The 27,903-nt window shown below is 36.2% G+C and overlaps 2 protein-coding genes and 1 pseudogene across 2 annotated transcripts; all 3 read left to right on the forward strand.

Moving 5' to 3' along the window:
• The first annotated feature begins 7,176 nt into the window (after positions 1–7,176).
• On the forward strand, positions 7,177–7,602 carry LOC125578965. The gene has a single exon (XM_048742124.1). The coding sequence runs from the start codon at positions 7,177–7,179 to the stop codon at positions 7,600–7,602; it is 426 nt and encodes a 141-aa protein (XP_048598081.1).
• A 12,918-nt stretch (positions 7,603–20,520) lies between these two features.
• Positions 20,521–26,858, forward strand: LOC125579022 (annotated as a pseudogene).
• Positions 23,480–26,270, forward strand: LOC125579021. The gene is made up of 3 exons (XM_048742220.1): positions 23,480–25,385; positions 25,473–25,591; positions 25,674–26,270. The coding sequence occupies exons 1-3, from the start codon at positions 23,594–23,596 to the stop codon at positions 26,139–26,141; spliced, it is 2,379 nt and encodes a 792-aa protein (XP_048598177.1). The 5' UTR covers positions 23,480–23,593; the 3' UTR covers positions 26,142–26,270.
• Positions 26,859–27,903: the final 1,045 nt, after the last annotated feature.

A 27,903-nucleotide genomic window follows, 5' to 3' on the forward strand; every position in this document is an offset into this window, starting at 1 on the left:
AGTCTAGGTCAATCAACAGAGTCGGGTTGTGATGTACGACTGAGAGGAGAATATCAAACTATGCATGATCACAATGGAAGATTATTTGTCAAGGAAAATAGATCGAAGAATTTCTTGTACAAGGTTTGTATGGGAATTCGACACACTACACATCTATACCTAACAAAGATAAGTGAATCAAATCGGTGGCATGCAAAACTTGGACACGTCAACCTCTCCACAATGAAAATGATGATACAAAAGGAGCTCGTTAGTTGTATCCCGATTGTTAAAGTTACTAAGGAAGTCTGCTCATCTTGCTTGCTTGGGAAGCAAACAAGGAAAGTGTTCCCTCAAGACACTGCATATTGAGCAACCAAAACTCTCGAGCTCATACATGGGGATCTATGCGGTCCTATAACACCAAGCATGGTGGCTGGAAATAGATATGTCTTTGTACTTATTGATGACCACTCGAGATATATGTGGACCATCTTGCTAGTGGAGAAGAGTGATGCATTCTGAAAGTTTAAGAAGCTAAAGGGTATTGTAGAGTGAGAGACATGTCAAAGGATAGCCACCTTCAGGACCGATAGATGCGGAGAGTTTGTGTCCCAAGAGTTCAACTCATTCTGTGAAGAATAAAGAGACACCTCACAGCTCCATACACTCTACAATAAAACGAAGTGGTGGAGAGAAGGAATAGAACCTTAATGGAGATGGCGATAAGCATACTAAATCACATGCATATGCCAAACTACTTTTGGGGAGAAGCAATACAACACGCGGCATGCTTGATCAACAGTATAGCCACACGATCTCTCACAGGTAAGACCCCGTATGAAGTATCTCAAGCGAGGAAACCGAACCTCAGTCACTTGCGGATCTTTGGGTGCATTGGTTATGCGCAAATATAAAACATACAACTAAAGAAATTGGATGATATATCGCGTATGCACGTTCATATATGAAGAGAACCAGGCTCAAAAGCATATCGGATGTTAGATCCTGAGACTCGAAAATAGTGGTAAGCAGGGATGTCATGATTGATGAGTCGGAATGGAACTGGAAGAGATATAATACGGAGCCAGAAAGCGATAGAGATTTCGTGGTCACGCTGGGAGATTTGAGGAATCACAACATTCAAAATAGCATAGAGAACGTCGAGGATGACCAACACAAAGGAAGGAGTGATCAAACTGACGACAATATCATCGGTTTTGAGGAAAAGAGCACGGCACCACATGGATATGAGATAGAAGATACAAGTGATCAAAGAATACTGAGAAGGAGTAAGACAAACCTGCAAAACCAAAATACATAGAAAACTAGGTGTTACTTGCAGAAGAAGAAGGAGAAATATTGCTAATGTGCCTGAATAATGAGCCCATGAATTTTCGAGAATCAAGTGAACTCAAAGAGTGGACATAGTGTGTGAAGACGAGATTCACTCTATCATAAAAACAAGATTTGGAGTTTAATAGATCTCCCGTATGGTGTAAAGCCGATTGGTCTAAGATGGATCTTCAAGATTAAACGTAATTCTGACGGAACCGTTAACAAGTACAAAGCTTGGTTAGTTGCTAAAGGATATGTGCCTGTGGAATAGATTTCGAGGAAGTATTTGCGCCTGTGGTTTGAATAGAGACTATACGACTACTCATCAGTATTGCAGCAACAAATGGATGGGAAGTGCATCCTTTAGACGTCAAGACTGTGTTTCTACATGGATAAATTAAAAGAGAATGTCCATGTAATGCAGCCTAAAGGTTTTGAGGTAAAGGGAAGTAAAGGAAAGGTCTATAAATTTCATAAGGCTCTATATGGATTAAGACATGCAACAAGAGCCTAGAACAACAAAATAAATCGGATTCTTCTCGATTTAAGTTTTTAAAAAATGTTCCAAAGAGCCATCAGTCTATAGAAAGGTCGTGAAAATGCTCTAATATTTGTTGCGGTGTATGTAGATGGCATATTTTTCACAGGAGCAAACAAAAAGATCATTGGAAAGTTCAATAGGGAGATGGCATCGAAAATTGGCATGAGCGATCTTGGTAAGTTAACATACTATCTCAGAATCGAGGTTGGCCAATATGAGGGAGGAATAACTCTAAACCAAATACGTTATGCGTTAAGAATCCTCGAAGAAGGTGGAATGAAGAACTGCAATATAAATCATACGCCAATGGAGTCCAGGATGAAGCTATCAAAAGCCAACGATGAAAGAGATATCGTTGCTACGGTATATAGGAGGAATGTTGGGTGTTTTAGGTACCTTCTTCACACCAGTCAGGATCTTTTGTTTGCAGTGGGAGTACTGAGTCGCTATATGCAACGACGAAAAGAATCACATGGTGCTCACAAAACAAGAAAAAATTGCATTAGCGCCGTATGAGGCTGAGTTTATGGCAGAAACTAAAGCGGTTAAACAAGCTATATGGTTACAAGAGCTATTGTGAAGGCACCGAACAACCATGTGAGAGAGTGGTCATCAAGATCGACCCGGTGTTCCACAGTAGAAGCAAACACATACATTCAAGGTATCATTTTATAAGAGTGTCTGTGGAGAATGGTCAAGTGAGTGTGGATCACGTCTCAGGTGATAAACAAAAGGCAGACATATTGACCAAAGCGTTATGAAAGATCAAGTTCACTTAAATGAGAAACCTCATCGATATTCAACAAGATTTGTCAAGAAAGGATTTCAAGCTTAAGTAGGAGAATGTTGGATAAAGCTTGAAAGAAAAGGAATCTTGAGATACAAGTTAATAACCTAATCCTACCGAGTTAGAAGTTATCTAAATATATTACCTAATAGGATTATGAACTATTAATCTCTATATAATGAGATGTCAAGTTGTGTCATATGTTATGAGTTTAGAGATTGAATGTTTGACAGCTTATGTTTTGAGTTATTTTCTTAAGGAATAAATACAGTCATTGTTTATACAATCTTTGAATTCTATAGTTTGGAAGATCGCTATGGTTCTTCAGTTCTTCACAGCCCTAGAAGGAAGACAACCTGGTTTGTGCCTTGCCTCTCTGAAGCTATCATCTCCGGAATCCTTTGAGTTGTCTGCTTGCGTGAAGGGACCGGAATCGAGAGCCATGAACATCGGCTTCCTTCCGTCAGTGACGCTCCAGTGCTCTACTTACTGGCTTCGTATCTCTTCAGTTTGAGTTCCATAGGGCTTGTATTCGTTGTCTTCTAGAGTTATTGGCGTCTGGATTGGGCTTCTCCGGTCTTGTTTTGGGCAGGGACTTACCTAACCTCCTCCAAAGTCCTTTGGAATCACCTTCGGGGCAGCCTCTCTGTTATCTCTTTGTTATTCCCTGGCTAAACCTTTAATGGTCTCTGATCCTAGGGTTCCATCGTTTCCCCTGGTGCTTCGATCAACTAGGATGAAATTGTTTTTTTATTTCGTCAGTTTGTCACAGCTCTAATCATGGTTCTTGGGGCTTGATTAAAGCTGAAGTGTGGTCTATGTGTCTTTTTATATTTTTTTGGGGATATTTAGCCACCCAAATGGCTTTAACAAGCAGAATGGGTATCAGTTGCATATTGATTATCAATGAAATTCACATTTATCACAAAAAAAAAGAAGAAGAATAGAAATAGTGATTACATATGAAGATGCTAATTAAGTAAAACAAAGTAGAATGAACACGTAATTAGAACTTATAGTTCAAGCATGAAACCCAGCTAAAAGATCCGTCATTGCTCATCGGCTTTTGTCTTGATGGTTGATTCCAAAGGCTTGGAGCGAAAAATAACACAAATCTTGAAAAGCACCACATAAGAGAAGATGCCCCACAAACTTTTGGTCAGAAATCTTAACACAACATCGACCGGTTCGGTTTCATAGTGAGCGCAACCGTCGTTATATGTTATTGCGCCACAGAGGAATAAGAACAAACATAGGACGGTTTTGTGATCTGACACAGCGACTCGGAATTCATTAAGTTGCCAATCGTGGATACGTTGCTTGTAAGGGAAGAAAGAAATTATGAATACAAAGAAAGTCACCAAGTATGCGGAGACGATCACAACATCAACAGCTTCCTCCTGCTTCTTTAAGGTTTCAACGAAAGACACCATCATCGCTCGAAAGAACCTGTACTTTTCAGACAAGGAAGATTTTTATGTTAACTAGGAAGAAAAAGAAGAAGAATAGATAGGCTTCACAATTAGTTTACCTCTGCAACAAAGCAGCTTCTGTCTTTTATTCCCTTATATATATGCTTTCAAAACCCTTTATGATACAGTTATTTAAAAATATGTCTGCTCACCTACATGATTTTCCATATGTCAACTAAAATGTCTCTCTCACAGAAGGAATATTACCAAATCTGTTATGTCAAGTATGTTAATAACGCTTGGAAAAAGGTAATTAGTTACACTCAAAACGAAAAAGGATAAATCAGTTCGCGGAATGGTATATTATTAAGAATTTTTAACGTTAAAACTCTTCAACTAAGTTTGTTTTGGGTAAAAACTTAAAATTAAGTATTTAACAAAAAAACCATCAAACTAACTTTATTTAATGAATTAAACCCTAGCATGTCATAATTACCATTACTACCAGTAAATCTTTATTTTGGGAATTTCTACATTAAATATAGTTGAAGGGTTTTATTATTAAAAATCAAAAAATAAAATTCAAAATTTTATAGTATTATCTAAAAATTAGTAACTTAACTTTTCAAAATTAGCACTTTTTTGTAAATATATGAGTTTGACGTATTTTTAACATCAACATTATATATGTATAAATTAAAAATCTAAAACCCAGAAAATACACTAAAAATTATCTAAAGATTCATTATTACATTTTTATTAGATAAGATATAATTTTTATTATATTTTCTTGTTTCTTCAATTTTTAACCTCTTAGTAATTTTATTACAGGTAAATCTTTATTGCATTTTTATTAGATAAGATATAATTTTTATTATATTTTCTTGTTTTTACATTTTTAACCTTTTAGTAATTTTATTACAGGTAAATATTTAGATAATTTCTTACTATATTTTCTGAATTTTCTGAATTTTTACATTTTTAATTTATACATATATGATATTGATGTTAAAAACATATCAAACTAATATATTTACAAAAACAAAATTAAAAGTGCTAATTTTGAAAATTTAAGTTACTAATTTTTAGATAATATTATAAAATTTTGATTTTTTAAATTTTTTTTTGAATTTTTAATGGTAAAACAATCAACTTTGTTTACTTTATGTAGAAACCCCTAAACTAAATATTTACCGGTAGTAATAATAATGATGACATGTTAGAGTTTAATTCATTAAATAAAGTTAGTTTGAGGGGTTTTTCGTTAAATACTTAGTTTGAGGGTTTTTACCCAAAACAAACTTAATTGAGGGGTTTTAAAGTTAAAAATCCTATTATTAATATCTCGTGGAAAAAAGTACATCCATATTATATACTAATATATATTTAAGATTTAAATTCAAGGATGGGATTTAAGATTTAAAATAATAATTTTAAATATTTTCAAAAAATATTTTTTTTGAATTTCAAAATAAAATTTGAAAAACAAAATTTGAAAAAATTGGAAAAGGTTTGAATCTTGAATAAAGTTTTTGTCGAAAAAACTGTTTTTACTTTTAATTATTGATTTAAATAGTTATTTATTTACAAATCTATAGAGTAAGGTACAATTGTCAGTTATTTTTTTAATAAAATTTATTTTAGTCATTTTTGTGTGTTCTTTTGGTCAAATATTTTTTTTTTTTTTGAAAATTTGCTCTATCAGTTACATCCAAAACATAAAAGATTAATTACAACTGGCTTGGTTGCTTCAACCAAGGAATCAGTGATAAATTCATATCTTCATTTGAAATATGTACCAAGTTTATTTCAAATTAAGAAAAATCTATATATAATAGCAAAGATGTTTTCTTCAACCGCTGATGTCATCATTTTGAAGGAAAAAAATTAACATCCAACAGTTCTGTTTATCCTCAAAATATAAACTAATGGGTACAATTTTGTTTAAGATGAGACTACGACATCATCAATTTATTTTAATGAAATCGTATGAGAATGTATGTAGTTAGGGATGTTAGATCCAGGGCAGGGACTAACCCTCTTTTGTTTAATATAAAAGCTCATCAATATTTTAACCCAAACTTATTTTAATCTTATTTTAATCAAGGATTAGGGCTGGTACCACGGTTAGCCTATTTAATTTTCATGCAGGTTAACAAATGTTTGTATATCAATTTTAACCAAAGTTTATATGTTTTAACAACTCAAGATATGATCATATAAATGGAAAAAATCTATTTTTTTCATTTCTATCTCAAATTCTAAGCATAAACTTTAAAACTAGATGGTGAAATAATCATATGCCGGTAGACTTGAGCTTCTTGGCTCAGTTCTATGGAGCATCTCCAGTTCTGGTTATCAGCTTTTCGTCTACCGAAGGCGTGTATTCGAGAAATCGACAAGATCTGTTCGGCCTTCCTATGGTCAGGTAGTGAACTTAACCCTCGGAAAGCAAAGTTGTGTTGGGAAGAGGTTTGTCGCCCTAGAGAAGAAGGTGGGCTTGGTCTCCGTTCAATATAAGATATGAACAATGTTACCATCCTAAAGCTCTTCTAGAGGTTAATCTCTAACAAATCATCACTCTGGATCAGATGGGTTCACTCCACACGCCTTAAGAATGAGTCTATTTGGTCTGTCAAAGATAATGATCAAAAGGGTTCATGGATGTGGCGAAATTTTTTGAAAGTTCGAGGGCTGGCTCGGGAGTCCTGTAAAGTTGAAGTTTATAATGGGAAAGGGACATCTTTCTGGTATGACCAGTGGTCTCCTTTAGGCTGCTTGATGGATATGTTGGGAACAAGGGGTCAGATCGATACGGGAATACGGCAACATGATACGGTGCATACTGCGAGGACAAAACATAGAAGAAGAGTCCACCGCTCAGCGGGTCTGATTCAAATTGAGAACCAGCTCCAGTCTTTATCTCGTTCTGAAGAGGAGGATGTTGTCCTTTGGAAAGGGAAACAAGATACTTACAAAGATCAGTTTCTTACTTCAGAAACTTGGAATCACATCAGAACTTAAAAAGAAAAGGTCTCTTGGCACAGAGGAATCTGGTTCACTCATGCTACCCAAAGCACAGGTTCGGTACTTGGCTAGCTATTCGTAATCGGCTCACTATGGGAGATAGGATGGTCTCGTGGAACGCTGGGATTGATGGGACCTGTGTTCTATGTATGCAGCAGCTGGAAACGAGAAACCATCTATTTTTCGGCTGCGATTACTCCTCATCACTATGGTACAAGCTGATGAATGTTTTTATGGGTAATAGTTACTCAAAAGAGTGGATTGATGTAGTGCTCTTCATACAGAAACCAAACCTGGATCGAACCAGGAGCTTCCTTGTTCGTTACGTTTTTCAAGCTACAATCTACATGATTTGGCGTGAGAAAAATTGCCGCAGGCATGGTGAGAGGCCGCGATCTCCTGAAGTTCTCTTTGCCATGATTGACAGACTGGTTAAGAACAGAATTATGTCCATTAGAGCACAAGACAGGAGGCTTGATTGTGCTTTCCAACTTTGGATTGAAGCTGTACAAGCTTGATTCTTTATTAGGTTTTTTTGCTTGCAATTTTTAATATGCTAAAGTGGCTCTTGCTGGAAAAAAGTATATTTTTTCTTTGAATCAAATTTAACATTTTATTCAAAAAAAAGAAAAGAAATAATCATAACTCATTGCTCTCCTGAAAACTTGTTGATCATCACGATTGAGTTTTCCTCCGGAAACCTATAGTTAAGTTTTCTCGTTAAACCACAAAAAACAAGTTTGCTCGCAAAAATTGCTAAAATTGCTAAAATCAAGTTTTTCCGTAAATATCGAAAATTGAGTTTTCCACCAAAACCAAAAAATCAAGTTTTCCCACCAAAATCGAAAAATCGAGTTTTCCGGAGATTTTGTAGTTTTGGCGGGAAAACTTGATTTTTGATTTTGACAAAAAATCGATTTTGTGTTTTTGGCGGGAAAGCTCGATTTTGATTTTTTGGCGGTAAAATTTTATTTTTGGTTTCGGCGGGAAAAACCTATTTTTGATTTCGGCGGGAAAAACCTATTTTTTATTTCGGTGGGAAAAGCTCGATTTGTTTTTCAATTTTGGCGGAAAAAATTGATTTTTTTGGTTTTGACGGGAAAATTTATTTTTTCCAGTTTTGACGGGAAAACTCAAGTTTGTAGTTCTGGCGGGAAAACTAAATTTTTGCGGTTTTGACGAAAAACTTGATTTCTAATTTTTGGCAGGAAAACTTTGTTTTTGGAGTTGGCGAGAGAACTTGGTTTTTTCGGTTATGACGGAAAACTTAATTTTGCGACTTCGGCAGGAAACCTCAATTTTTCAGTTTCAGCTGCGAAATTTGATTTCAATTCTGGCAAAAAAAATCAAATTTGCGCTCAGCAGAAAAACTTTATTTTTGGGTTTTGAAGTTCTGACATGAAAATTTCATTTTGCATAATGAAACAAAATTATATATTATATAAATTTTCCCGTGCTCATGCACGGGTATAAATATTTACAAAATAAATACACTATAATAATTAATTGTTATTTATTTTAATTTTAAATTAATTTATAATTTGTATGCATAATTTGTATTAATAATACTATATTACAGTTATGATTAATTTTCTTATTTTTATTTACGTTGGTTGTTGGCTTAAATATGTAAATATATTTGAGGAAGATTATGTATAACTTAAGATATATTGGTCTTAGAATGAAATAGAAAATAAACTAAAGTGTCTGATTCCAAATTATGTAAATTAATATAACGATAATATTCTATAGTCTCATGCATATATATAAATTTTACAAAATAACTAAATTATTTTATTTTCATTTGTTAATATGTTTTGGGTCATCCTATAAATTATATTTATAAAATAAATTACTATTATAAAATTATTTATTCTTATTGCAGTTAAATATGTGATTTTAGATATAATTTGGATTAGTCGAGTAACTCATGTTGTGAGTATATTAAGTTATATATATTTTTTCAAATTCAAACTGAAGTATAATTGTTTTTATTATTAGAAGTAAAATCAAATTAATTTTATTTATTGTTTAAATGTGAATGTAGTTTCATAATATTTATCAAATTATATGGTGATTTGTTTTAAAAAAAGATTAGAAAATAAAGCGATGATCAATATGAAATTACATATATAAATAACAAATACATTTTTGGAACCTCATAAACACATATAAATATTTACAATAATTAAACTGAAATGGTAAACTGAAATTTGTTTTAATTAATCTTAAAAATGAGAATTCAAATTTGTTTTGGTGTTTTAATTATAGTCATATTAAGTTCAACAAATATAAAAAATTATTGTAAATTTAAAAGCAAATTTAATATTTTGAAAACAAATAATTTTAATAATGATAAAAATATAATATATCTACCTCGTTAAAGTATATAGTGTTATGTTATTTAAAAATATATTGTAATTATTTGATCAAAAGATGTTTATTGTTAATTTTTTTTTATTATCTCTTTAAAAAAAGCAGTTTAAAATTTTTGTGTGATTGTATTTTAAAAATCATATTATATAACAAAAATATATAATTTATAGATTTTTTTGCTGCAATTGAAAGATATTATAGTCAACTAAATATATGAAAAATAATTAAAACATTTCAATATTACTAATTATAAACTATTTCTAGCCAATTAAAGATGGGGAAATTACATGTGTACCAATTTTCATTTTTACCACCACTAAGGAGACATTTTAAAAATATATTCTTCATTAAGTGGCAAAAGACTCTTATGTCCTTGTTATTTATATATATATAATAAATTATAATTTAAATAAAAAAATAAAAATTAAATAGATTAAATAAATAATAAAATAAGAAAAAAAATAATGTTTTCGAATTATACTTTTTCAAATTCGAACTTTTTTATAAATTTTTTTTTTGAAATTTTTTTTTCGAATTTTTTTATTTTAGTTTTTCAAATTTCTTTTTGAAAAAAAATTATTTTTTAAAAAAATTTTATATATTTTTTAAGTATTTATTAGCCATAACGATGGAGGTAAATGCCATTTCCCGGAATTTTATAGTTGGTTGGTTATTCGTCCATAATACCAAATGTATAATGCAGAACTAGCCCGGAATGTAGAAACGAAAAGGAGATGGATAGAGATATGCGTAACATAAATCTACAGTAGTTAATTGAGGAAAGGATCTCTGAGTCTATATACCACTGAATTAAGCAGTTACTCATAAAAACTCTTTGGAAACTTGGAGAACCCAACTTCTTATTTTGTGTGAATATTCATTAGTATTAAACACTGGTCACTTACCCAAGGTTTTGATATAGAGTTGAAGTATGTGCTCTTCGTGGAAAACACACAAACTTATGAACACTGAGAAAGTCACCAAGTATGTAGAGACGAGCACAGAGTCAACAGGATATCAGCATCCTCCTGATTTTCTTTTGAGATTTAGACGAAACACACCATCATCGCTCGAAAGAAGCTGTCATTTTCAGACAAGGGAAATTTTTCTGTTAAGAAGAAATAGTTTACTTTGCAACTAAGCAGCTTCTGTCTTTTCTTCGCTTTTTTTTTTCAATAGGTTCGGGCGTTCGGGTCGAGTTCGGGTTGGTTTGAGTCCGTATCCTTCGGATTCTACACATTTGGACCCAATTAGATACTTGAAAAACTTTGGTTCGGGTTTGGGGCGGTTCCTTTTGGGTCGGTTTCTTTTGGGTCCGAGTCGGTTTAAATCTATAATTAAAATACATGTAAAATATCTGTAATTTTTGGGTCCGTAGAGGGTTCGAGTCATGTTCGAGTATTTAGAATCTGAAATATCCGAATATCCAAATTCCGTCAAAATTTTGCCCGAATCCGTCATATTTATTTTAAATTTTATAAAATAAACAAAAATAAACTATTAATAACTGTAATTAAACATTTTTAAATTCTAAATTTGACATTTAAAGTTTCATATTACTTGAAAATGTTACAAAATAATAATGAATTTTTTAATAAAAAGACATTTCAACTAAATTATAAACTAGAATATAAATTATAAAACCAAAAAAATAAAAGTTTTGGATATTCATATTTTTAGGTTGGGTCTATTCGAGTCAGTTCGTATTCGGGTTAGATCTATTCGAGTCGGTTCTTTTTGGGTCCAGGTATCTCTGGTTCGGTTCTTTTTGGTTGCGGTTCTTTTTGGTTCAGGTTCTTTTGGGTATAGGAATTTTGGACCTAACTAGGTAATTATAAATTTTCGGTTTGGTTTCCAATCAGGTATTTTTCGGTCGTCTCCGGTTCAGTTTTTATGGTCGGAAAAAATGCCCAAGCCTAATTTTCAATAATCATTGGAAATTTAGTCCCTTTTATTAATAATTTCGAAACCGTTTATGATACAGTAAATTAAGAATACGTCTGCTAAAAAAAACAAATCGTCTGCTCACCTATACGACATTCCATAAGTCAACTAAATGTCTCTCTCACAAAGGAATATTACCAAATATTGTATGTTAAGTATATTAATAACTCAAGCAATAGTTTTTTTTATTTCATATTCAATATTTTTTAGAAAAAAGAAACAAAATATTGTCAAGTTATATTATTTTTTAAAATTAAAAGGTAAAAACCATAGTCGTAGTATTTTTAACTTTGTCAGCAAAATACTAAATCCTAAATCCTAAATCCTAAATCTTTGGATAAATTATAAACCCTTGGATAAATCCTAAACTCGAAATCAAAAACACTAAACACTAAATCTTAAAAACACTATTAGGATTTAGGGTTTAGGGGTTAGTGTTCTGCTGAGGACGGTTAAAATATGTTTAGAAAACAATTCTTTTTTTGGAAATACTACTATTTTTATTTATTTTTTACCTTTTTATTTTAAAAACATAATATAACATGAGAATATTTCGTTTCATTTTAAAAAAAAGAATCGAACATGAAATAACAAAAAATTTATTGGTTGGTGAATCCAGGAATAACTCGTATATTAGTTATACCCAAAACAAAAAAAAGATATATCAGTTTTGCGGAATGTTTTGGTTGCTTCAACCAAGGAATCAGTGTAAAATTTGTCTCTTGTTCTGAAATATGTACCAAGTTTAGTTTAAACTGAGTAAACTATAATTAAAAGGAAAAGACAGAAAAAGAAAGAGGTTTTTTATTTTTTATTTTTTTCTTTAAAAAGAGAAGAAAGAGGTTAGGCAAATGAATTACCTACTTGGTGTGAACAAGAGATTAATCAATTGCTCAGGTGTTTGGTTATAAATAAAGCTGTTGGATATATCTTTTTTATCTTATTCTGCTGCTTTTAAAGTGGAATCAGTGCTCTAATTAATGATCTGGCTCAAGTACGTCTTTGTGCTTATAGAGAAAATAACGTAGCATTCCGCTCTGTTTTATTGCACATTTCATCTCTCTAGGGTTATTTTTGTCTATCTACCCGAAGATTGTAGATTTGTAGCTCCAAAAGACCAAAATGCTCGTAGGCTTTGGTATTGTTTCCTCTCAAGAGGATGGAGCTCTTATTCTACACTATTCCTCTGATCATATTGTTGCAAGAGCTATATACGAACTTCTTAAGCAATTTAATAACCTTGGACAAAACATAAAATAACCCTTCTACATACATTTTCATCTAACATTTTTTATTGCATTTTAAAAAAATTGAACCACAAAAACCTTTTAGTATTAATAGAACTTTTTTATAGAAAAATAAGTTTTTATATGAAAATTAGGCTTTACAAATTTAAAAATTGAGAATGGTAAACCATACATAATTTGTTTTGTTGTCTTTGTATTATGTTTAACTTATTATGGACCTTTTTATTATAATTTCACCAACTATTTAATAAACTAATATAGTGAAATAGGCTTTTATAACTCATAAAATAACATTAAAAAATTTTGTGGATTCATAGATCCATGGCAAATGCCCATGTTACCATGAGTAAGAGCCAGTCCTGTATCCGACAATATTGTTCCAGACACATAAATCTAATTGTTTCATCAACTACTTATACTTATATGGTTGGTTAGTATAAAAATATTAAATTATGTGAATCAAATGAATGATATAATTTAACACGTACATATATAACATAAAAATAGTTACTCTATTTTAAATGATCTAATTTAATGAACACAACCATTCAAATTTGGTTTTAAGTAAAATATAACTAATTATAAGTTTGAACTATTAAAGTACAATTATATTATAACTTAACTTTCTAATACAGTTTTCTAGGATGCAATTATATATATTGGGGGGAGGGCGATGGTAGTACATTAGCCATAATGATGGAGGTAAATGCCCTTTCCCAAATTTTATATATATGGTGGGTTTGTTCGTCCACAACACCAAATACATAATGTAGAACTGGACCGAGCTGTAGAACCGAAAAGGAGAGGGATAGAGAGAGATATGCATGCCATAAAGCTTGTTCAGACTTCAGTAGTTAAATAAGGAAAGTATACTCTGTGAGTCTTATCACTGAATTATATAGAAAATGGTATGGAAATAAAAGCAGATGCTAAAAACACTTTGTAAACTTGGAGACGCCAAGTTCTTATTTTGAGTGAAAATTCAGTACTATTAAACACTGGTCACCTACTCAAGGTTTAGATATATATATATATATATATATATTTGCATTATATGAGTCTTCGGTGGAGCACAGAAAACTTAGGATTAAAGTTTAGAGAGAGATGTGGAAAGTTCTATTTTTCTTAGCTCTTTTTTTGGCTGTTGCTTACTGGTTTATCTATGTAGTGCAGTACGTATGGATGGCCGTCCTGATGCGGTTGATCAACCTGGTGTTTCGTCTACTGCGAATGTGTGCTATCTTTGTTGCGACGTGTTCGCTGATGGTGTTTCTTTACTTTGTGTTCAGATGAAGAAAACGCAAACGAGAAGACAAGGAGATGGAAGATAATTAGTATATTAAAATGAACGAATGATCTTTGTCTTGTTTTTCATCCCCCCCCCCCCTCTTTATTTTTTCAATGTGTTTCTTTTCATTTTTCTTCCCCTTAATGTTTTATTGTGTTGAAAAAAATATATGATGTAAGATCTATCTGCGTAATAAAATTAGTGAATGGAAAAAATATTAAAGAAAATTGCTATTTTGTTTATTTATTGTAGAAAGAAAATAAAATAAAATAATCAATGATATTTATGCTAGGCATTACACTTAATTTAACCAAATAATTAAATGTAGAAGAAAAAACAGCTATAACATCCCGAATAAAACACAAAAAAGTTAAATGCAAAACCAAATATATTTTAGGGTTTTTTTTTTCAAATATGACCTAAAATTTCAAGTCAAACACAAAAGTTACCCAATTTTTTTAACTTTCTTTTTTCCTATTCACCCTAAAAATTCGAGTTATTCACGAAAATGCCATTAATTTTTTTTTCTTTCTTTCGAAAATGAAACTTTTACCTTATTATTCTCATCTTCACCAAGTATTTACAATATTGTCATTGTCATCAATACAGTAACCACCATGAACAGCCAATTTGAAGCTCTTAATGCACCAAAATTTTGATTTTTTACTTTTCCTATCTCATTAGTTATGCACACAAATCAGTACATCTCTTTCACTCTTTCTTCAAAATCATCCAAAAAAATCAAGATTTTGATTCTAAGCTTTTTAAGGTTCATAGAGACATTGAAGCTCATGATTCGTGGTCATTAACGACTTGGTAGCTTTTGTAGTGAAGTTATGGGTGCTTGGAGAAGCTAAACAAATCATCTCAAAGGTTCAAAGTATGAAATCGTTTTTTTCTCATATCTGTTCGCGAAGACTTTTCAGAAGACTTCGGGAAGACTTTCAGAAGACTTTGCTAAATGTGTTCACCATGAAAAAATTTCCCTAGAAGTCTTATATCTTTCTTTTATTAAGAAAACAAACAAAAAAATCTCACATAAGAAGTCTCGAGAAATCTTTTCGGATAAACATGTTAGTTTTGCAATTGATCAAAGTTTGTCAAAAAGTTGACTTTTTATAGAAGATTTCTCGAGAAGTCTTCTCAAATTTTATTCCGGGTTTTGGTAAAACCTTTGGTTACGAGAGAAGACTTCTATAGAAGTCTTCTTTAAAAAGTCTATTTTTTGACAAATTTCGGTCAATTGCAAAACTAACATGTTTATCCGCAAAGACTTCTCGAGAAGTCATCTCTGGCATTTTCGAGAATTTTTTAAATTCAAAAGTAAGAAAATATATACAAACGAGGACTTCTCAAGATGTCTTATGTAGAGTAGATTTCCTAAGAAGTCTTCCTTAGTAAATTTGCAATTGCAAAAATGACCTAAATAGAAGACTTCTTAAGAAGTCTTATGTAGAAGTTTTCTCTGAGTCTTCTACGTCAATGCTTAATAAAATTTCATTTTCTCTTAGAAGACTTAGAAGACTTCTGGAGAAGTCTTCTATGTTAGATTTTCTAGAGTGTTCTTCAACATATATAAGCTTGGACTCCACTTGACATCATTCCTTTGTACCACTTTGGGCAGAAGACTTTGGAAGATTTACTGAAGTCTTTGTGGGAAGTCTTCTAGCATAAAATACATTAGAAGACTTCATAAGACGTCTTCCAAAAGTCTTCCGAGAGTCTTCCAAGAGTCTTCAGAGAAGTCTTCAAAAGTCTAACTCAGATCTGAAAAAAATCTGCATATTCAAAAGCATTCAAATGGCTTCAAAACAGAGAAAGCTTCAAAAATCATTTTTTTTTATTTCACTAGCCTTTTGGGTTATTTTTGTATTTGATTGAATTTGGGGTACAATTTTGTATTCAAAATCAAGTTTTGAGTCATTTTTTGCATTTTCCCCTATATTTTATGGTTCAATTCGATTTAGAAACCAGTGGTAAGCGGCGAACCCTTCTCTGTCTCCCGACATAAACTTCTAAGTTTGCGTCTGGATTATTCGGAACTCTGTCAAGTATGCATTTTCGTTCCCGTGTCCCTCTCTTATGATTCTTTGATGATCTGATTCTCGAGGTGTCCCTCTCTAACGAACCATTTCCCGGCCCAGTAATTTTGGCCCATCAAGGCTCAGTAGGGTTGCAGTAAACCCAAGGTGAGTTCCTATTTAAATAGTGCTAGCCTATTATTTTATTCAGAAAAGTCTAAAGCCTCGAAACTCTGATAAAATTGAGCCGTCAAGTAGATCTGAAATCGACTAGCCGCAGACACCGTCGCATACGTCGAGATCGGACATCTCACCACCGTTAACCGCCATGGCCTAGGTTCATGTTTTTCGGTTGATAAATTGATCATATCTCTCTAACCGTGTGGTATTTCGCGAATCCAAGGCCACCATCGTGTTCGTGACGCGCGAGACGAGTCCAGATCAAGAAGACCAGCCAGGGAGCCACCGTCACGCGCCCTCACGCACGGCTAGAAGTCCCGCGCGTGATATTCAAGATCCACTGTCTCTGCTAGACATTCGTGGGGCCACCGTCCATCCGCCATCGCCATCGTGCCTCCGCCGCCACCAGTTATTTTCTGGTAAGTCACCACCTTCGTTGGCCGCCGCCGGCGACCGATTTCCGATGACTCGCTGACTCGCCGGTAACTCGGTGACTCAACGGAGTCGACTCAGCGAGTCAAGTCGTTGAATAGTCAGCTGGTTCGGTTTGTTCAATTGATTTTCGGTTTTGTCAATTGATTTTCGGTTTTGTCAATTGATTTTTTTGGTTTGACTGGTTATTGAGAATTAATTTTCGGTTATGATTAAACCGGTTTGAAATCGATTTAAATCTTATTTAATTGAAATCAAATCTGGTTAAGGAAAACCAGTTGGTTCAATTTGATTTCAATTTGGTCAAGGGTTGAAAGACTTTGGTCAGAGTTGACTGAGTTGACCTTTGACCATCAGGTTGACTTTTTGACCCGATTGCCGGTTATCATTTTTTAGCCGTTTGAAAGGCATTCTGATACGCCCTAAATTAGGGAAGGATCACTCAATCAGACTAAAGGGATATGAACTTGCCAAAAGGGAGAACTGGTGGAATGAATTGTGACACAAGAGGGGCGGAAAGTCTCTTGATACTACCAGACTTCAGTTGTTGCTTGATATGACGCACAAGTCCATAAAAAGAAGGGTTTCCATACGTTGATTGATATGACGCTCAAGTTCAATGAAATAGATTTTTTTTTACTCGAAGATAACCTCACCAAGAAATGAAAAGTGTTCTACAAAGAAAAAAATCTCATAAAAAAGGGATAATTAAATTGTGTTAGTCATGGAATGAGATTACATATTTATAGTAGAAATGGTCAAAGAAAGACATAAAGAAATTGTGAAAAACTAGAAACTTAGAAAACACAAACAAAGACTAAGACTAAAGACTTTTGTAGAACCGAGATGTTGAATTTTGACTTGACTTTGAAGAAATCAATGCAACCCACGACCCGGACTTGTTTGTTGACTCTGTTCAGATATTTCTTGATAAGAATGGGTTTCAAATGGACTGAAGAAAGGGCTGGTCGAATTTGGCAAGAAACAAACCCGTATTGCACTTTTTATGAACTTTTCCTTGGGCTGAACAAGGCCCATTTCGCCCAGCAGCTAAACCAGCTCCATCTTCAGTGTCACTTAGCTCACTCAGCTCCAAGCTAGTGTCACTTAGCTCACTCAGCTAATCCAGCTCAGATATGTAGGTGTCACTTTGATTCAGCTCGACCAGCTCGCCCAAGTAAGTGTCACTTCGTCCAGCTCGTCCAAAGTGTTCATGTGTGTCTAGCTCCATGATATCTTTAAGGTCAATTGATCGTTGCTTCCACTTAGTTCCTTCCATAGGTGTAGCATCCACATATATGCATCCACGGGGTTGCATCCACTCCCTAAGTCCTTTCTTTTTCAAGTTAGCTTCTGGTTCGACCATGGTTGCATCATCCGATGTGGAAACCTCGGTTGGGTCGAGTTGTGCACCATCCTGGCACGAGTCTACGATCCAGGGCACATCACGTTCTGACTCGATTTTTCGCCCTGATTTCAGATTTGGAGTCTATTTGAGAAGTAGGAGTTCATAGCTACTACATTTCCACATTACTAAAGTGAGGGTTTATCCCGTAAATCTATACCAGTGTACACTTCTCTCTATCCTAGTTTAGATTTCGAGTCATGATCTGTCTGTTTGAGTTTTGATTGGTAATTAGTTCATTCATTGTAAACCAGAAATAGGGGTCTAGAGGATTCAAGCGTTGATTGGTGTCATTAGGGGTCTAAACCGGGACCGGAACTAGAGGTCTATTCTGGTTTAGAGGATTCAACCGGAACTAGGGTTCACACACATCACACAATACCGTTATGTATATATAAGTATACATAGTTATGAGTAGGGACTATGTGCGCGGGCGGGGGCTTAGAGATGTCTGGGCTGGCGATGCTAATGTGATTGTGCGGGCGGAGTTTCAGAGACGTCTGGGCTAGCGATGCTACTTGTGATGGGCGTGTGGTGCAGAAACATTTGTACCATCGACGCTACTTGGATTGGCGGAGGTACATAGACATATTGTACTAGCGACACCTGTGTATTTATATATCCGTATGAGGAGAATTGGGGTGTGTGATCTAGTTATGCACTATCAGCGCATTGTGTGTTGTGTGTGAGGCTTTAGGCATCTTGCTTGTTCATGTTAGAGCTAAACTTTCATAGGGAGTTCAATTTAGTCAAGTCAGTGGTTTGCATGTTTAGCATCTCATAACTCAGTATTGACTTCTCTATTACTCACCCCTCATTTCTTCCTCCTTTCAGGTGAGACTAACGAGCAAGATTGATTACTATTGGATTGGTGCTTTTAGGCATTTTATTTCTCTTTTTTTTAGAATTGCGGTTTTTATGTTTTTATTTTTATTTTCAGGATTTATGGCATTTGTTGGATTTATATTTATTAAGGAATTTACGATTTTGGAGTTCACTTCAGACTTTTTAGACTTTTTATTTTTTTCAAGTTATTTTGGAAAATACAGGTGTTACACCCTCTTTATTGTTTCAAGGAAACTCCCGAAAGTCAGGTGATCGGTTATCCATTATAGCTGCTCTGTCATGATGTTTTTGTTTGGAATGAGAATCATCTTCACCCTCCTATTAAAAAAAAAGAATCTTCCTATTTATTTGTTTGGATCATTCCACAGCATGATCTGTGTTTGATGAAGTAGTCACGCCTTGGTAGATCTTTCTATCCTTCAGGAGATGAGTAAAAACCCATGTGTGATGTGTTGAGTAATGTTATAATAAAAATCTCGAGTTGTATTGGCTTCGGAATATAATATATCTGAACACTTGCCTACAAAAGGGTATTGTGAAGCCCTTTGCTTCAAATGCTCCCTCTACTAGTTACATGTGATTTGATCTCTAAATGCCTATATTCTCTTTGATGGTTCAGGAAATGGAGATCTGAGACGTGAAGAAGTGGTTCTTTTTTTTAATAGGATGATTGAACAAGCAAAGCTTTCAAGGTTTGAACTGTTAGACAGGTTGTTATAAAGGTGATTCTCTTGTTTCAGCAGTCGTGTGTCAGTTGTAGGTAGAGATGTTGTGATGGGCAAAATTACCTAGGCCGCCCGAACCCTAAATTAACCCGCTCAGAAAATATCCTAACTAAAAAACCCAAAAAAATGCTATCGTTAGGGTAACCCGTGAAAAATCTGAAAACTTTAGGATTACCCATGGATATCCATGAAAAACCTTGTCTCTATTTAAAAAAAAAGTTTTGAGGGTTTTTAGTTAGCTTTTTAGTTTTAGACTAAATTTATATGTATTGAATATTTAATTTTAATCATGTTTTGAGCTTTATAGTTTTAAACTAAGTTTTGAGCTTCAGAGAAATAATGATTAAAAAATATATCATCCCGTACCGTGAGGTGTCTGCACAACCTCACAGAGTATTGATGCTTTGCTTTCTAAACACTAAAGAAGTGAAACACTAGACTAAGAATTGGTGTAATATCAAGAAGTCCAAATGCTATTATAAACAAATACATAATGCAAAAACATCCATCGTTAGCTAGCATGATCCCGTTCAAGATAAAACTTATCTAACTATAATCTATAATAATAAAGCAGGATTTTCTCTCACCTTAGCCCTCCACGTTGGAGATAGGGGCATTCTGCGCCACGTGTCGACACATTAAGGTACTCTCGATTTTTGCTTTCTGCCGGGTTTTTACATCCTTATTTTAACTGGACTTTTATTAATTTAAGCCCAAAATTTTGCAGACCCGTTACAAACCCACAGGGGATTAGGGTTCCTTCCTCTGTCTTTCTCTTGAGCGGCGGCCTTCACAATGAGAGCACACAGAAGGTTAGAGTGATGATCCGATCTACAGTTTGACTCAAACAATATTTAGAAGCTTCAGCCGGGTTTGTATGTTTTAAGTATGTTCTACGATTATATTTGGAATCGACTGATCTGTTCATTACTCTTTTTTTTTTGCCATTGGAATCAATTGAGAGGGCTTGAGATGCCGGGCTTAACATGTAACGCGTGTAACATGTAGTTTGAGAACGAAAGCTTCATTACAGCTCCGATTGGCACAGTTACAATATCAAGCGCAAGGTCAATATTTTGTCGATTTTATTATTTGTTCGTCGGAAAATTCTACTCTAACGGTTTTGCTTAGATAAGATGAAAATTTCTGAGAAAAAAATAAAAACTTTCATCATTTTTTCATCAAAATGGTTTTACTTTATCATTGTTCTTGATGTGTGGCATCTCAATCGTTGAGGTTTTGAATACGTCTAGGAAGCTGGAGCTCCTGGGGTTACAGAAGAGTTGTTTGAGGCTAGACAATCTGCTCTTGCTATGGAGAAAGGCAAATCAGATGAAAGGCTTATGCTTTACACCTGCAGAGTCTGCGGTAAAGGTTACAGGAGTTCCAAGGCTCATGAACAGCATTGCAAGTCTTGGAGCCACGATTTGCGCGTTTCACAAGGGACAACAAGCAACGGAGATGTGGATGTAGCGATAGTCACGCCACTTCCTCGCCGTTTCAAGAACAAGGATAACGAGGAGAGTGATAATGAGTAGGTGGCTTGGTTCGAGAAAGCGAGCGCTTCGAGCGCCAAGGCGCTAAGCGCTACAGAGCGAGGACCTCATCGCTTAGGGACCTCATTGCCAGGCGAGGTACATAAATCCTTCGATTTCCCTCGTTTTTCATCGCTTTTGAGATTTTTCTAAAGCGCTAAAAACGGCGATTTGTTGTAACTGTTAAAAAAAGTAGATTTTATTCAAATTTGTGAAATTAACAAAACTGTTTAAGAAGAATATTTAGTATATCTAAAAGTATATACTCTTTTCACGTATGTGGGAACCGAAATTCGCACTGTCGATTTCCGTTTAAATAAGAAAACTAGGAAAACCCTAATTTCCCAGAGGACCCGGATCTCTGCGAGAGCCAACGACAAGTAACCAAACAAATGCGGAAAATATGAGAAAACATGATAAAACGAATTTACAAAGAAAGTAGATCTTATTTCGAATCCGCGTAAGAGCGTTGCGATCATTACAAGAGAATACAAAGGCTTTGGCCGCAGGGGCCGTCAGCGAGTTACCTAGTTCTAGCAACATAAAACCCTAATCCTAGTTGAGTCGCAACTCGATAACGAAGGAAGAAAAAGATATCTAAAAGGCTTAGATTGATTTCGGACTGAACCTTGTTAAAGGCTGCCTACGTACCCCTTTCGAGGATCAAGCCGAACGTAGTTCAATTGATAGAGCTGGACAAGAGATCGAACTGCCTGGGCGAGTTCGTCTAGTAATTGAGTGCCAATCATAGAAACCGAACTTGTCGAGAATAAAGCCTAAAGTTTCTAAGTGCAAAAGAATTCTGAATCTAAAAGTTTTTCTCTGCTCCTCGCCTAGGACTCCTTATATACTAGCTCCAAGGTCGGTTTACGCTTTTACTCTTCTGCCCTTAAGCCGTCATAGCATAAAAATGGAGATATTCCATTTTTCCCGATCTTCACAATTATCTTCAAAACTTCCGTATTTATCCGCGGAAACTTGACATTTATCCTTCCTTGTGGGCCAAGCGTAAACTATGCTATGGTTTACGGGCTTTTGGTTAGGAAAATCGTAGGATGGGCCTCGAGTCGTGTTCTAGGTCTCTTTGGGCCGTCTTCCGACTCGACATGTTTACTGCAAGTTTTCCGCGGTTTCTAATCCGTGAAGTTTGATTGACGAATTAGAATATCGGGAAACATGGACTGAGCTTGCTACGGTCTTCGGGAGATAGCATTCGAAGGTTTGACGAGAATGGAAGGATTGATATCGTATCGATGTTCGGAAAGATTCAATCGCTACACAGCGACCGAACTTTGGCTCGAGCCCGGTCGCTACGTAGCGACCGAGCGGGGTGAGCGCTCGGTCGCTATGTAGCGACCGAGCTTTGGCTTGAGCTCGGTCGCTACGTAGCGACCGAGCGGGACGATCGCTCGGTCGCTACGTAGCGACCGAGCTTTGGCTTGAGCTCGGTCGCTACGTAGCGACCGAGCGGGACGATCGCTCGGTCGTTACGTAGCGACCGAGCTTTGGCTCGAGCTCGGTCGCTACGTAGCGACCGAGCTTTGGCTCGAGCTCGGTCGCTACGTAGCGACCGAGCGGGACGATCGCTCGGTCGCTACGTAGCGACCGAGCGGGACGATCGCTCGGTCGCTATGTAGCGACCGAGCTTTGGCTCGAGCTCGGTCGCTACGTAGCGACCGAGCGGGACGATCGCTACGTAGCGACCGAGCGGGACGATCGCTATGTAGCGACCGAGCGGGACGATCGCTACGTAGCGACCGAGCGGGACAATCGCTCGGTCGCTACGTAGCGACCGAGCGGGACAATCGCTCGGTCGCTACGTAGCGACCGAGATTTGGCTCGAGCTCGGTCGCTACGTAGCGACCGAGCGGGACGATCGCTCGGTCGCTACGTAGCGACCGAGCTTTGGCTTGAGTTCGGTCGCTACGTAGCGACCGAGCTGTGTGCATGCTTGGTCGCCGCGTATCGATCGAGCTTGGCTTGTCCGCGGTCTGATTTCCATACTCGAGCTTGTCCGCGGCCGATTTGGATACATGTCTGCTGCCTTCGGACAATCGGTATTTAGTGGTTCGATTGAGATTTGGACGATATTTTATTGCAAGGCTCTTCGTAAAGATTTCTTTATGAAGATTACTTTTCGTAAAAACGTTTATGCTGATTTTTATGGACTTTCAGACATTGATTCCGTCGTGACCGATTTTGGCCCCAACAACGTATTAAGCGTGTAGAGGAGGGTTTCCACAACCCCACTAACCTAGGATACAATCCCACTAACCCTACTTCTTCTCCTATATAATAACCCTTCTAACCTTAAGTTAAAATCATAAGCTTCTCTTCTCTTAAACACACGGCAGTAGCTTATTCTTTGCAAGGTTGTTAGCTCATTAGTAACCATAGTAGCTAATTGTCCTTAGTTCTTAAATCAGTAGCTTTTTCTTAAATATAAGTATATGATCGTGTCTTGTTTTTCATAGCGTCTCTTGTTAAGTCAGTTTCTTTAATGCAAGTTTATGATCGTTTTGTTTATATTCAATAGCTTCTTCTCATTCTATGTTTGTTATCTTGCAGTGATAATGTCTGACGCTGGAGCTGGAACATCTCGGGGAGGGTCTCAAGGAGGACAACAAGCGGATCCGGGAAGGAAGTATGGAATCATGGTTAACAACAACATCAACCACTGGAAGTGTATCTTCTGCAACAAGGTGTTAACTGCTGGAGTTTCACGGTTGAAACAACACCTTGTTGGCGGGCACAAGAATGCAAAGAAGTGTCCGGTCTGTCCAGAACATGTCAGAGCTGAGCTGGGGAACTACATGGCCGTAAGAGCTGCAGAAAGAGCTGCTCAGTCAATGAGGTACGAAGCTGCAGTGAATGAAGATGATGTGGAAGAGGTGGATGGTGATCAGCCAGTTCGTAAGGTTGCCAAGAGGAAGAACCGTGGTCCTTTGGACAAGTTCGTGATGTCATTGCCTCCAGACATCCTGAAAGGAAGAAAGGATAGGAAAGCAGTGTTTGGAGCTTCTGACAAAGATTTAAGAGACAAAGTGTGTGGAGGCATAGCAAGGTGGTTTTACGATGCTGGGATTGCTTTCAATGCTGCCTCACATGACAGTTTCAAGCAGATGACAAATCTAATTGGGCAGTATGGGATGGGGTTAAAGCCTCCTTCGATGTATGAGCTACGGTTCCCGCTGCTTCAAAATGAAGTAGCCAATGTTGAAGCTGAGCTGGTTCCTAACAGAGAGGAGTGGGCAGTGAAAGGATGCTCGATCATGTCTGATGGATGGCGCGATTCCGTGGTGCAGAAAGACATAGTGAACTTTCTGGTTAACTCACCAAAAGGCTCTGTGTTCATCAGGTCAAAAGAAGTTTCTGAAGTCGTCAAAGATGCTACGCTGCTGTTCAAGCTACTTGATGATATGGTTGAAGAAGTTGCAGAGAAGAATGTGGTTCAGGTTGTTACTGATAATGCCTCCAACTACGTGAAGGCTGGGAGACTTTTGGAAGCAAAACGTCCACATCTGTTTTGGACTCCTTGTGCTGCACACTGCCTTGATTTGATGCTGGAGGATATTGGCAAGATAGAGGCAGTGAAGAGTGCGATGAAGAAGTGCATGTTCATCAATGCTTACATCTATTGCCGTGTCCCACTTGTGAACATGATGAGGAGGTTCACAGATCAAAGGAACTTGCATAGGCCCGCTGTAACAAGATTCGCAACATCTTTCATCACTCTGTCTCAGTATCATCGTCAGCAAGCTAATTTGAAGAAGATGGTGACCTCGGAGGAGTGGGACGAATCGAAGTGGCCTAAGGAAGCAGGAGCAAGGAAGCTGAAGCAGTATATTCTTCAAGAGAGCTTCTGGAGGAACATTGCTTATGCGTTGAAGATAAGCTCTCCATTGGTGAAGGTGCTTCGGATGGTTGATGGTGAGAGGAAGCCACCGATGGGGTACATCTACGCTGCTATGGATAGGGCGAAAGAAGCTATTGCTAAAAGCTTCAAAGGGAAGAAAGAGAAGTATGAGAAGGTGTTTGAGATGATAGACAAGCGATGGGACTGTCAGCTTCATCAACCACTTCACGCTGCAGGTTATTTCCTCAATCCAGCTATTCATTACGGACATGTTGCTGATGTTTGTTGTGAGGAAGTGGAAACTGGACTGTACCAGTGCATCACAAGGTTGGTTCGAGACAGTGTGACTCAAGACCGAATCATGGTAGAGCTTGAAGTGTTTAAGAATGCTAGTGGACTCTTCGGTCTTCCCATGGCCATTAGGCAGAGAGAGTTGAAGTCACCAGGTAAGAATTCTCTGTTTTCTGCTATCTATGTTTTATTTTGAGCTTGAAGCATTTAAAAATGGCTGTGTTTTTTTTTTGTGTTACTAGCTGAGTGGTGGTCAAGCTACGGGAGTTCAGCTCCTAATCTTAGAGATTTTGCTGTTAAGGTCCTAAGCCTAATGTGTAGTGCATCAGGCTGTGAAAGAAACTGGGGAGTCTTTCAGCATGTAAGTCTTTTAGAATCTCTAGCTTTACGTGAACTGCATGCTATATTCATATGTATGTTTGACTTTGTTTGATCATATGCAGCTTCATACCAAGAGGAGGAACATATTAGCTCAAAGCCGATTGAATGACATGGTGTTTGTCAAGTACAATCGTGCTTTGCAGCTGAGGATGAAGAGAAACGATGCAAAGGATCCAATTCTATTGGATGAAATAGATGATAGCAACGAGTGGTTGATGGGAAAGATGGATGGAAACTCTTCCAACGATGAAGATGATGATTTCGTCCATGATGATGAGGACCTGACTTGGACCATGGTGAGTGAGGCAGTAGGAGCTGAAGAGCCAAACTACACTACTAGAGGAGCAAAGACTCCTACTTCAGCTAAGAACGACAAAGGAAAAGGAATAGCAAGCTCTTCAACTCAGAAGAAACGCTATGGTCCATCACCTTCTCAGTTGGAGTTGGTTGATGAAGAGGATGACATTGAAGGCGAGGAAGGTGTTGGCTATGACAGGGAATTGGAGTATGAGGATTCTGAATCGGAGTAGAGCTTTGTCTACTGGTGTTTCATTTGCTTTTGAATTTGGTTTTTTTAATTTGGTGTTTGCATTTGGTATTTTCAGTTGTGTTTTGCTCTATGAACCTTTGAATTTTATTATATGGATTTGGTTTTTTTAGTTGTGCAGCATGATATACATATAGATGGTCTAGGAACTTACCTTCTTTTTGCAGGATACATGAAGCGCTCGCTTTGTGGCGCCGTGGCGCTAGGCGCTAAGCGCCAGTCTCCTCGCTTCTTCTCGCCACACGCCTTTTCGAACCAAGGTAGGTGGAGGCAGATTCAGATGAGGAACTGGCTGATGCGGAAGAAGAAGAGGCCTCGGATTCTTTGTCTAAGTGAATGTGAATGAGTCGGGAGCTGGTGGGAAGATGATGCAGACATGCATAAGCACCATGGTTTCTTTGTTCCGAATGATGAGTATCTAAAAGATCCAGAAGGCTTCTCACTTACCTCGGTCTTAAGGTTCGGACTCGTCAGTTAAGCATTGTTGTAAAGCTTTGAATTTTCGTAACTTTTATTTACTCTTATACCATGGATTATGATTCATGTCAAGAGAGACTTCATGTGTCTCTATTGCAGCGAGCTGTGCCATGCATTCAGCAGCTTAGAAGCTGTAAGAAAGAGTCATTGCAAATTGCATTATGGTGACAAAAAAAGAAGCTAGAAATAGAATTCAACTTAGGTAATTGTGAGGAAGATGCTTTGTATCCTGTTTCGTTTCATTAAAAAAATAAAAAACTACTTATTTGCTCTAACAAAAAAAACAGTACATCTTCCCCTGCTTTAACCCAGTATCACGACATAAATGTTACATGAATTTTCCTATTACAACACGTCCTTTTATTACAATAACTTGCACCCCAAGCTCCAACAAATCCAACCAAAACAAGTACTCAACTCTCTACGCCGCTTACGCTTGGAAAACATTTAATAATTGAATTGTAAATTTGTAACCATTGTCGCCTTCATAAAATAAATTCAGTCAAACTTATACACAAAACAATAAACCAATAAACCATCAACTTTCCGTTTAGGATAAACCAATAAACTTCAAAAAAGAAAAAACAAATTTCCTATACATACGAACCTCAAAAAAGAAAAAAGAAATCCCTTATACATAGAAACCGTAAACCAAAAAAATGCATCGCCCACATTACCAAAAACTTTTAACATTTTCACTCAGCAGGAATCAAAAATGCATTCACATGCCTTCGAAAGCTAAGGATTCCATGCCTGAGATCTCCTAACATGCACTCACAAAATCCATTATTAGGTCTAGACTCTCAATTCCTAATTGTCAAGAACTAATAATTCTATCTCGATTGGACTAACAACTAACAAATGAAAAATAAAACTAAATGAATTCAAAAAAGAAAACAACATCCGAACCCGGTGCGTAGCGCCGGAATACCCCTAGTGTTCTAATATAGAAGCGTGACCATAGAATACATAAATCCAAGAGAAATAAATCCAAAACAGAGAAGATAATGACGACAAACATAGCAAAGAGCCTCATGATATGTTGTTAAACAAGTTCAAAAGCATAAACAAAGTTCAGAACTTAAGCATAAACAAAATTCAAAAGAAGAAACAAACCAACTTAAAGAAACAAACTCAGAATCCAGAAACACAGAGTGTCAATTTAAAGAAACATATTCAAAATCACTCATAACTTTTTAACTCATTCCAGAACTACTTGATGTGGTTGTAGTATCCTTGTCGTCATCAAAATAATCTTTAACATCACC

The sequence above is a fragment of the Brassica napus genome, chromosome A10 (assembly GCF_020379485.1).
Source record: "Brassica napus cultivar Da-Ae chromosome A10, Da-Ae, whole genome shotgun sequence".
NCBI lineage: Eukaryota > Viridiplantae > Streptophyta > Magnoliopsida > Brassicales > Brassicaceae > Brassica > Brassica napus.